This window comes from Rhinichthys klamathensis, unplaced genomic scaffold, assembly GCF_029890125.1.
Source record: "Rhinichthys klamathensis goyatoka isolate OS25496 unplaced genomic scaffold, OSU_Roscu_1.1 h1tg000605l_1, whole genome shotgun sequence".
In the NCBI taxonomy this organism is placed as follows: domain Eukaryota; kingdom Metazoa; phylum Chordata; class Actinopteri; order Cypriniformes; family Leuciscidae; genus Rhinichthys; species Rhinichthys klamathensis.
Window position 1 is genome coordinate 1085805 of NW_026607060.1, and position 11728 is coordinate 1097532.

At 38.5% G+C, this 11728-nt stretch overlaps 2 protein-coding genes across 3 annotated transcripts; one reads left to right on the forward strand and one right to left on the reverse strand.

Moving 5' to 3' along the window:
• Positions 1-184: 184 nt before the first annotated feature.
• cog1 (component of oligomeric golgi complex 1) lies at positions 185-9881 on the reverse strand. 2 transcript variants are annotated; one of them, XM_056240601.1, is made up of 15 exons: positions 9504-9881; positions 8791-9035; positions 8509-8690; positions 8195-8365; positions 6805-6961; positions 6520-6730; positions 3299-4084; positions 2970-3116; positions 2210-2371; positions 1953-2077; positions 1648-1756; positions 1415-1524; positions 968-1049; positions 773-817; positions 320-409 (listed from the first exon to the last, which is right to left on the reverse strand). In XM_056240601.1, the coding sequence occupies exons 1-14, from the start codon at positions 9810-9812 to the stop codon at positions 803-805; spliced, it is 2811 nt and encodes a 936-aa protein (XP_056096576.1). In that variant the 5' UTR covers positions 9813-9881; the 3' UTR covers positions 320-409; positions 773-802. The 2 variants fall into 2 exon arrangements, with proteins under 2 accessions (XP_056096575.1, XP_056096576.1); XM_056240600.1 differs by lacking the exon at positions 773-817 and having other exon boundaries at positions 185-409.
• Positions 9882-10331: 450 nt separating this feature from the next.
• smim22 (small integral membrane protein 22) lies at positions 10332-11592 on the forward strand. Its single transcript, XM_056240615.1, has 4 exons — positions 10332-10444; positions 11025-11170; positions 11259-11326; positions 11439-11592. Exons 2-4 carry the CDS (start codon positions 11044-11046, stop codon positions 11484-11486), a joined length of 243 nt encoding a protein of 80 aa, XP_056096590.1. The 5' UTR covers positions 10332-10444; positions 11025-11043; the 3' UTR covers positions 11487-11592.
• The last annotated feature ends 136 nt before the right edge of the window (positions 11593-11728 follow it).

Consider the following 11728-nt stretch of genomic DNA (forward strand, 5'->3'; position numbering starts at 1 on the left):
TATTGTGCTTCTGATTCATTTAACATATTTAAATCAGAATAAAATAATTAAATGCCACTAAATAATAGATAATGTGCTTGATAAATACAAAGTATTGTTCATTTAATCTTTCCCTTTTTATTAATGCTTTGCATTGAAATTTCTCTTTATATTATGTGATTTTGAAAGAATAAGCAATACAGGACACAGTTGTTACATTTCCAAATGTATTTTAAATATTATTTTACATAGTGTTGTACGGGGTTAAAAAAACAAACAACTTTATAAAAGTTTATTTGGCCATGCCAGAAAGCCAGCCTAATTTAAAGAGAGAAGGGGCTGCGGACTCCTCTTCTTGATCTGCTAACTGCCTGAAGAGATTTCCTGGCCGGAAACTGTCATGTGGAGCAGAAGCAGAGGAGGGAGCCACCTAAAAATATATATATATATATATAAATATATTAATTGGCTTAAAAATGGATTTGCATCTCATAGCAGGTACAAAGCTTTGAATAGTTTTTCACAGTTAGAGCCAAAAATTGTCACCACAAGCAGAAGATTTAGCAGGTTTAAAGCCAGTGGAGAAATCCTAACTAACGTATGATACAGAAGTATTAAACCCAAGTGCTCAATATATTAGTTGCATTTGATTGCTACTATGCCACGTGTTTCATTCACAAAGCATATCAGCTGATGCAATCAGAGTGAATCAAGTTCTAGTCAAGTAAATCCAAAACTATGCACTGCAAGCTCACTGCAAAAAATGTAGTAGCACCACGCAATAGGACGTCACCTATCGCCTTGAGATCCAGCAGCTCTTCTGCTAGGCCACGTAAAACTGGGAGCATTGGTAGAAAGTGGCTCATTTGCAAAGGCATGATAACATAAAACACCAACTCACGTCTTTTTTCAATACAAATCAATAAACACGTTTCTTTTAAACATACCAGAAGAGGTATTTTACATAACAAATGCTTAACCAACCTACCAGTGATCTAGTGACATCTGCTCCACGTGTGGCTGAATTAGTCTTTCGAGAGTTTGTCATGCTCAGTGGCAGCAAACCAAACCTTGAGGGGGGAGGGGGGAATGTATAATTATATATTTAAATATACCAAATTAAATATTTTAAAATATAATTAATTAAAACTAAATGCATGGATGAAATTACTACATTTCACAAAAATAATTAAATTATAATAAAAAACAAAGTATAAATGAGAAATTCAATTTGAAAAATATTTTTACTTTTTAAAAAAGTAAAACAATTTTACTTATCTAAATGCATATACCGTACGAAGTTTCCAACATAAAATATATTTTTATTATCTTGTACAATAATGAAGCACGCAGCATGACAGCAATTAACTATCCATAAATATAAATAACAATGAGTTAAACAGTGTGAAGGGCAAGACAAGAGCTTTATACTCACCGGATCTGGCTGCTAGCCAAAGGAAGGATGTTGTATGGTTCCTGAGAGTTGATATTGTTGGTCCTAGAGGTAAACTGCTTCTCTGTGCCAGTCAACAATCCTAAAAGCACCTAAAAAACAACATTAGACAAAAACAAAAAAAAGACGACAAACATAATGCCAATCTAAATCACATAAGAACAGGCCAATTGAAATTAAAACAGGGTTAGTGGGAGATAAATGGCAATGCTTACAGAAGTCCTTTGTGAGAGTCGGTTCAGGTTGCTGTTCAGATGTGGAGTGAAAACATCCAGGTCAAATGGATCAATGTGACTTTCCAGGGAGTCACAGACCTGCTGGATCCTTTAACAAACAGCAAGAATGAGGGAAAAGTGTAAGAGGTCTGACGTTCAGGCATAAGCTATTCTTGGTGTAATCGGTTGTGCTTTGTTTTAAAGTTGGAAGGTCAAGTCACGCTATGATTGTGTTTTTATGACAGATCATTGCGGTTACTTCCTACTGAAAACTTGTGCCCATCCCCAGCTTGTGAAGAGGTTACCTTGGGTCTTGGTGAGAGCGGGAACTCCTACCCTCTTCAAGACGGGACCCTAGAGTGGCACTGAGATACCGAAGGTCAAACAACAGCTGCAAAGCTCTGTTCTGAGTCATGGGGAGGCCTGCATCCTAGAGAGAGACAGGGAGGAAAGAACGGCATGAGACAGAACAACAAACATTTGGTTTTTGGAATTATTCCATTACAACAGTGACTAAAAAGCAAGAATGGAAGAATAAGAGAGATTTAATCTATCGTCTCACCTTGCTCTGTGTGTTCTGAGTGAGTCTTTCATACTCACTCACCACCTGGTCTAGACAACTCCGCAAGATGTCCAACAGAGTGACCTTTGGTAACGCGTGACCTCCAACCCTATTGACCTCAAGGCACAAATGGAAGAGTAACGACTGAGCATACCATGATGGCTGTAGAGAGAGAGAGAGAGAAAAGAAAATGGGAAAACAATTATTTTACAATTAATATAAAGACATCCTTTTTATTCCACAAAAAACTGTGCAAAATACATAATCCAGGGGGCCACAAGGGGGTGCTAAGGAGTACGCAAAAAATAGTATAATGCAAATATTATACAAAATGTAGTACTTTATGAAATAATTAAACAAATAATTAAATAAAACATTTACAAAATTGTATAACAGAATTAACTGCTATTATTCTAGTCTGTAAAAATAAGAACATATTAATACCACAAATAAATAAATATGCACTTATATGTGCAAGAATAGTTTGAATTTATGTCTTTCATAATAAGTATTGTATTTGTTTATCTTTCATTAGATGGGTTGCTATACATGAAAAAAACATAAGTGACTTTTTTAAGGTGGTCGTGCCTTAAAAGGGGATCATCATATTTGAGATTTGGCACTGAAAAGTTTGAAAACTCAGTATACAATAAGGTATAAGAAATTGTGTAGCCCACATTAGGTCTCCTTAATGTATATATTAAAGTATTCATGTTAATAATATTAATAATATTAATAAAAGGAGAAATGTAGCTGTTACCTGCACAGGAAGGCGTATTTTGGACATTATACTGTTCCCTGACTCTGTTTCTTCTGGTATTTCAAGTTCCTCCCAATTAGTTGCAGTACCCAGGATGGATCCAGCAGTTCCTGCATGGAGAGTCGCAGCAAAGCTACCCACAAGTGCCTGAAATGCATTTTTAATTATTCAATTTTATTGAAGAATATAAGCATTAAAAAGTTAAAAAGACATCTGGCTTAAATATGTACGCGGCATAAAAATGTTATTATCGAGCATTATCAAGCTGGCGAATGAAGTCTGTTGATTTCCCGTCCTCAGAATGTTTCGTACTGTCTTCATAATCTTACCCTGGTGAGTGCCGAGCTCCAGATCCCATAGGCCTCCATGCTGCAGGAAAGAAGTTCCTCTTTCAGACAGCTCCACTTAGCCTGAGCTGGGCTGACGTCCGCTGCCTTGGCTGTGCTCCCTTTTCCCAACTTCTTGCCCTGTCGTGGAGTGCCTCTGCTCACCGGGTCCATGCCTCCCTGCTTTCCCAGGATGCACTGTTTCAGACTAGGACACAGTTCCCCCATTGACTGGCATAGTCTGGCCATAAAGAGCACTGAACTTAACTGGCTGGGGCTTCTGGTCTGATCATTGGCATTAGTGAGCTCAGCGCGAACGCTGGCAAGGACATCCCTCACACATGCCAGGCAGTGCTCCCTAAGAATGTCCTCCACTGCTCCAGCATCCATAAAGCGGTTGTTTGGTGAGCTAGTCGTCACCGGGACCGTCTTTGAAGGCTCCTTGCCATTTTCCTCCGAGGGCAAGTAGTGCTGCAGATCATCTAGTTTGGCTTTGAGCTTGGAGTCCAGGGAGGAGCAGAAGGTCTGAACGCAGGGGGTGAGGGCCTGGGTCTTCATGGACAGGCCGCTCTTCTGCTGCGGGCTGCGTTGTGCTACACTCACCCAGGCTGTGTCGCTGAGCAGGTCGCCTTGAGACTCGGACCACAAGAAAGCTGCAACGTCACTCTCATACTGCGCCCCGCGACTGAAAGTCCCAGCTGTGGCTTGACCCTGCAGATCCCGCAGGGCTGAAGACAAGAACTGTCTGGAGCTGCTGGAGATCCCTTCTGTGCCCTCCTGCGTGATCGCCTAGAGAGATCAAGGGTACATAAGTGAAGGAGGAGACGGGTTACCTGTATATATAAACTCAAGGTTTAGAGAGATAACTGACAATCGCACCTTGGATGACAAGGCATGGTATTAACATTCAATCTCAGGTGATTCGATCACAAGAAGACAGCGGTAATTATTACAGGTGTAAAGCGGTTCCAAAACATGTATATTAAAGGTGCAGTGTGTACATTTTAGCGACATCTAGTGGTGAGGTTGCGAATTGCAACGAACAGAAGTTACGGTGGCTGACAGGAAAAGATGTCGTTGTCTGAGACAGCAGAGAGTTGCCAGTTAAGCAATGAGGTTTCTTTACAAAGATAAAGTAAGAAATTATGTTTACTTAATTATTCAGTAAAACAAAATGTTATTGCGAATATTATTGTTACTTGTTCATCATTGTGTCAGTGTTTTATTCGCTGAGTTTAGCTAGCTTCTTTGCACGAAGAACAACAGCGACGAAACGCGTTTGTCCGTTTAGGGCTACTGTAGAAACATGACAGTGCAAAATGGTGACTTAACATGTTAGGGGACCCGCGGTGTATGTAGATAGAAATGGCTCATTCTAATGTAATAAAAACATAACGGTTCATTATGTAATGTCTTTATACACCACTGAAAACATGGTTATGCATATGATATTGCATTTCTGTCAACAGATCCTGTTGGATGGATTATTTTACATTACATACACTACAGTTCAAAACTCTGGGGTCAATCAGATTTTTTTTAAAGAAATAAACATTAGTCAGTAAGTACACTTTAAATTGAGCAAAAATGAAAGTAAAGACTTTTTTCACAGTTACAAAAGACTTCTATTTAAAATAAATGCTGTTTCTTCTATTCATTAAATGTATCACGGTTTTCACAAAAATATTAAGCAGCGCAATTGTTTTAAGAGTTAATAATAGTAATAATAACAAATGCTTCTTGAGCAGCAAATCATCATATTAGAATGGTTTCTGACGGATCATGCGACACTCAATACTGGAGTAATGATGCTAATAATTCAGCATTGACAGCACAGGAATAAATTACATTTTAAAATATTGTCAAATAGAAAACAGTTATTTTAAATTGTAATAATTTAAAAAAAGAATTGTGATAACTTTAAAATTGCCGCTTCGCGTCGTGCCTAACAACGCCCTTCACGCCCGTTTCACACATACTCCGTTTGCAGTGCGTATGCGGTGCGTATTTTTTTCCGTACCCATGTTAACAGGTTAGAGCTTTCACACTGCACGCGCATGCGGTCCGTCGATCCGTTCCAGTTGCGGTGCGTATACAGCAGTGCAGAGATCGTTTACGCACCGAGTCTATTTCTGCTGTGCTGCAAACGCTGAATTAAAGTGACAGCGCACGGTTCGTGGTCAAAATGAACAAAGACTGACCTGAATACCGGTATGTAGTAATTTCACCATAAATGCATTTAATTCAATAAAATGTAGTAATCTCACCATAAATGTATTTAATTAAATAAAATGTAACCATAAATGCATTTAATTAAATACTACTTAGTTCACAGTCATCTTTTTACTTTAAGACCGGGGTAAAGCAAAGAAAGCTACAATTTACTTCAACAAGGCCACATAATGAACGACACTCGTCTCATTCGTTGAGGTGGAAAAACAAGTTAATTGTGACATGCAAGATTTATTGTATACAGATTTAAATTATGCAAAAGAAACGGTATGAGTCTGCTGTTTTTGTCAATTTTAGGTTTTAATTTAAAATGTTAAATGTTTTAATGTTTAATGTTTAAATACAAATAGTGAGTAAATGTGTTTGTGGTACAGCCGCGGATCAGTTGCGCACTGCAAACGCACGCAGCATATGTGAAAGCACTATAGCGCGTGCTGCTCCTGTACCGCATACGCACCGCAACACGCACCGCATACGCACTGCACACGGAGTATGTGTGAAACGGGCGTCAGCCGTTACTTATTCACGATACAGCACAGCCTCTCGTACCTTATTGCTTACATATGGAGGATATAATCATGAATGTATCTTTAGTATTAAATTTGGACATTGGGAAAGATGTTTTTCTTTTTCATTCAATAAACTAAAAAATACACAAATTTATAGATTATCAAAATAGTATTCTAATAATTAGAGCAACAGTCTTTCAAATTTTCATGTTTTTTTATATATATATATATATATATATATATATATATATATATATATATATATATATATATATATATATATATATATATATATATCTGTGTGCCTTATTAACATGTAGTACCATAATGACATGGTGAATTATGTATGTAGTCAGATACCCTTATCTTGAAATCTATTCACTGGTAGTTAGAATGGCAAACTTGGATCACCCAATAGAGGTTAACTGCAGGTGTAAACACATCTATCAGACCAGTTAAACTGGTTAAACCAGTTATGAGTACCTGAAGTCTCTGCAGGAAAAGCTGCTGCAAAAGGTCATCCCACAAGGCCAGAGGTCGTTCGAGGAGGGACTGACACACAATACTCCAGTGTTGACTGATGGACTCGCTGCTGAGCAGTTCCCACACGGCATCTCGAATCGCAGCCAGACCCTTTAGACTCTTCACGTAGACCAGAAGGCTGCTGACTCCGCTGCGGATATCCTCCTTACAGCTATTACAAGAAAATTGAGCGTATAAAACAAATCATTTGAGAACCGTAAATGAACATTTGTAGGAGGGACATACGTATCGATCCACTGCTGCAGCGTGTCTCTGAGCTGCTCCCTCTGTATGGGCTGCGCTAGTGTCCGCAGGACAGGCTGGAAGTTCATCACTGAAGGGGGAAGGTATTTAAACCAGCTTCCTGTGCTCATCTCCTTGTCCAGAACCTTCTTATCTTTCCCTGGATTTCACAGAATATCACAAAGGGTCTTTTAGGCACGTTATTAGACTAAGACAGATAATGTAAAAGAACCAAGTGTCATGCTGGTTCACACAGTGTCCCTTAGGGTCATAAATTAACTTTTCCATTAAAGAGGCCCCTTGTAATTGATTTCCAAGGACATTTGTTACCTTTATTAAGGTATTTTTGATTAACTTCTTAAATGTATCCGTGTTGACTTTTATGTCAGATACTTAGGGCTTGTTTCACAGACAGGGCTTAGATTAAACCAGGATTAGACCTTAGTTCAAGTAGGAGATTTAAGTAGCTTTTATAAAGTGCCTTAGAAAAAAACATTACTGCTGTGTATCTTGAGACAAAACAATGGCACTGACATATTTTAAGATATGCCAGTGCAAGTTGCTTTCAGTTAAAACAGCTCAAACATTCATTTTAGTCTGGGACTAATTTAAACCTTGTCTGTGAAACCGGGGGATAAAGTTAACCAATTACTTCAAACAGAATACTATAGATAGACTGTTACCATTTATGTTTATTTGTACAAACTGTGTAATGCTGCTCATAGATGGCATTCAAGTATTTACATAAATTGCCTAAAAGTATCATTTAGAAAATCAAGACTTTACATCGGTTATTTTGGTAGCATGAAAAAAAACGGTTATTTAAATTGGCAACAAATGAAATACAGAACGTGAGCAAAGAACATCCCCACTATGACTTCTAGTGTGAGTTCTGCACGATCACAAAAGCTCCCGTTATGATCACTGAAACATCTACACTGTGAAATCAATCTCTTAATTACATCGTATCTGCACTTTGTTATTTATGATGATAGCAGGATTTGCAAGAATTCAGAATTCAGTTAGTGAGCAAGCGCACTGAACAAAACTCCTTATCTGAGACCAATCTAAACACCTTTAATTGGCCACTGCATTCATTCATAAGCTCGAGCAGAACAGAAACGTGTGATTGGTTATAATGGTAAATGGAAAAAAATGTGTAAAAAGAAATCTGATGCAACGTGAGCAGATCTCATTTTAATGCCGCAATCAACACTTTTCATTAGTTTCACTTTAACCAAGACAGCTGTAATAGATTTAGCTTATTGTGCAGGGACATTTTTTACCCCCTTATCTTGAATTTGGGGGGTATTTTAGCTTCTTTTGCCCCATTAATTTCTGACATTGCTGACGTCTTAAACATCCCAACGTAATCGTAAAATCAAAAACTCACCAGAGGATGCGTTGGAGGTCACATTCTCCAAGGTAGTAAAAAGCAGGCCACAGCCCAAATCGGTATCAGACACTTGGCCCTCCGGAGGCACATAAAACACAGCGTACGCCTGATACAGAGTGGTGACCAGCAGCTCCACCAAAGAACAAACCTGTGCTTTAACACCAGCACCTAAGAGAGGGACAGCAGCATCACATCTGTATAAAGAACAACCATGTGCAAATGTAATGATATATTCTAATCAACCAAATAAAAGAGAACAAGCTTAACTATTCATAAGCCAAAAGGTTATTCATATTATCAAGGTTATTCACCATGCTGGGGCTGATTGAGCAGTTGCTGAATGGATGCTTTCCTAGCCAGTAGGAAATCAGCAAGAGCCTGTCGAGGGGAGCTGTCCTCCAGGAGCATGGTGGAGACCAGTGCTTCAGCGATCGCTTGATCAGACACCGCCCTGCCCCGCAGCACAGACTTACTGTCCAATAAGATTGTAGACCTACAAATAAAAGGCAGCTAGCTTTAGGTAAGCGCAATAAACTAAACCAAAAGATGCATCTAAAAAGCATTTTGACAGCCTATAATGTAGTACAGTATACCTGAAATGACCTGCAGCTGCAACCTGACGCACCAGGATGGGGAAGCGAGAGAGGACGGGGCTGTATTGATGCCCTCCGCCCTCCAAGTGTAGCTGGCTGTGAAGGTGACAGCACAGCAGGTAGAGCTGTGTGGCCTGCAGGTACTGCGAGGACTCCATTGCGCTCCAGACCCGCTCAGGGATTTCCAGAAGGAGCTTTATCTGTGACGCCATCGTATAGAATTTTTCCTGGGACTGTTTCTGACCCTGCCAGAAATAAAAATACATCTAATGAGCATTTAACAAGCGAGCTCTCACTTTGGGATTTATTGTGTATTGATAGAAACTGGGGTTATGTCTTTTTTTTTCGATGAAAGAATGAAAACTATTGAATTGCCACAACTGTCAAAAATAAAATCTTACAGTGTTAACTTAATATCCATATATATCACTTGGATATTGTGTCAACACTGTAAGATTTTATTTTTGACAGTTGTGGCAATTACTTAGAGTTTTCATTGTTTCACCTTAGAGCTATATTTGCCAACATTCATAACAAATATGTGACAGATTGAATTTGTATCTAACGGTGACCCATATCGATTGAATAAAAAAGGAAAGCAGCACCCAAACACAGGGGAATATCTCTGACGAAGCTGAATAAATTAAGTCAGAATAAATAATACAAAAACTTGCTGTTTGTTTTGTCCCCGTAATCCAGAATGAGAGCTTTACCTCTGCTTTGCCGCTGGACTGAGGGGCGTGTTTCGCCTGCTTCAGTTTGTGACAGTACCGGTACATGTCCTGGATGGACTGAACGACACTTTCCGAGCACTGTCTCATCTCACCGATAGTGTCAGCAGCATCGATCAAATCCCGGTAACGTTCACCGACCATCTGTCGAAGTTCCTCCTTTTTATGCTCTATCTCTCCGCGCACTTTCCTCTCGATCGCACGGATCTCATCCGTACCGTACCGTTCAAATAAAACGGTGGGGTCTTTAATTTCTGAAACCCGAAGAGACTGGGCTGGTACCGAAGCCATCTCTTTAAAAACTGAGCAGATAACTGCAGAAATAAAACCCGGAAACACGAACAGCTCTCCTTCCACGTAAACAAAGGGTCAGAGGTCATTATGAAGTGAGACAGCGACCCCCTTAGTGGATGTTTGGTACTACAACATACATGGTATGTTGTTTTCGACACAAACACACACACACACACACACACACACACACACACACACACACACACACACACACACACACACACACACACACACACACACAGACATAAAATATATAATTAAATAAATAGAAATAGAATAAATACATAAATAGAAAAATCACCCTTCAGGTAGAATATATATATATAACAATCCCAGGGGAATGCACGACAGAAGATTTCATTACTACGTGTTACAAAAAACAACAACAACAAAAACACAATGTGCGTTTTAAGGGCTTTTGAGTTGCTGGAGGTAGAGTGGTGTATTATTGGTGTATTATTTTGTCAACGTTAAAGGCCACTGATTTGGCGCTAGATCCCTGTAGTTTTGTACAAGCATCGCACTTCCGCAAAATCATTTCAGATGCTGAACAGCCTTTATGAGCAGCACAGTGACAGAGAGACAGGTGTGGCGCCGTAACCCGGAAACACGACAGAGCAAAACAACAGGTGAGTGAGTGATCGAGAATCGTTCTATTAAGACGATTTATGAAAATGGAAATAAGCTAATTAGGACGATTATAAGTTATTTTAGATTATATACGATTAATCTACCTGAGGTTGAAGTGCGATCTTTGATTTTCATAATATTGGTAATTGTAATATTAATTGTCTAACGTTACTTTAAAAGCGAACGATAAAACATTTAAGGATTAACGTTAATAAAAGTGTTAAGCGAATGAATTTGAGTTCAATCAGTCGCTTTTAACTGAGTAAACGTCTGAATGAGTTAAACAATGGCGTGACTAAAGCATGTCATTTTCTCTTTTAGTTTGTAATGTCTTAATCACAATACAGTCTTCTAAATTTTAGAATATAGTTTATATTCTCGTTCTGGTTAATCTAATTTCTTTTGTACGAAAGACTATAGAAACCAACTTACTGTTTATTCAGGATGTCATTTGAGTAGCCTACATTTGTGTATTGAACAGGTTGGTTTAGTTTATGGGCATCAGGGTTTTATTTTCTTAGTTTCTGTTTTCAAAATATATGGCAACAGCATGTAATTAATATAATTCCCTCCATTTAGGAATCTTCGTACTGAAGTCATGGACAAGAACATTCAACAGGATTTTGAGAACCAGTTCAATGATGTGGTCTCAAGACTACAATCAAAGAAGATGTTTCAGTCAGATTGGGACATTGTGTCCTTTGCAGTTTTCTTCATCTTTATAGGCAGGTTAAATTAAGTAAAAAAAAAAAGTGAATATCTTAATCATAATACATAATTAAGAATCATTAACACAATGTTAAATGTTCATAGGCATGGTCCTCTTGCTGGTTCTTTTGGTTCTCATCCGCTGCTGCTGTTGCTGCTGCTGCGATGAGAAGGTAAGATTGCTACTGGTGTAATCTCACAGATAACATATCTATAGATTCATGAAACAATACATGTCATGGCAATTGTGGTAACAGGCTAACAGCTACTGTTTCCACATTAAAGCCAAGAAGACAGAAGGTGGGCATCGACAATATGGCAATGGAGCCATGATTTTCCAGAAATGATGGGAACCACTACATTCAAATCACTCACAAAATAACAATTGTGTGAATAGCTTTTTATATCACTTATTCCACCTAATTATTATTTATACTTGGGGAAAAGGTAAATTTATAGAGGAAGAAAATATTTTAGGTAGATGCGTCCTTATAGGGGTGATAAAAGCCCAAACCTTTCCCAACTGTGTAAAAATGCTATTAATATGTAACCAGGACATCACATGACTGAAGTTG

Excerpts from the sequence above, each read along its gene's own strand:
- smim22 (XM_056240615.1), top strand. The coding sequence starts at position 11,044 with ATGGACAAGAACATTCAACAGGATTTTGAGAACCAGTTCAATGATGTG. Across the intron at positions 11,171-11,258 it reads AGTTTTCTTCATCTTTATAG|GCATGGTCCTCTTGCTGGTT; the intron begins GCAGGTTAAATT and ends AAATGTTCATAG. Across the intron at positions 11,327-11,438 it reads GCTGCTGCTGCGATGAGAAG|CCAAGAAGACAGAAGGTGGG; the intron begins GTAAGATTGCTA and ends TCCACATTAAAG.
- cog1 (XM_056240600.1), bottom strand. The coding sequence starts at position 9,812 with ATGGCTTCGGTACCAGCCCAGTCTCTTCGGGTTTCAGAAATTAAAGAC. Across the intron at positions 8,366-8,508 it reads GCTCAATCAGCCCCAGCATG|GTGCTGGTGTTAAAGCACAG; the intron begins GTGAATAACCTT and ends TCCCTCTCTTAG. Across the intron at positions 1,757-1,952 it reads CGCTCTCACCAAGACCCAAG|GATCCAGCAGGTCTGTGACT; the intron begins GTAACCTCTTCA and ends TGTTTGTTAAAG.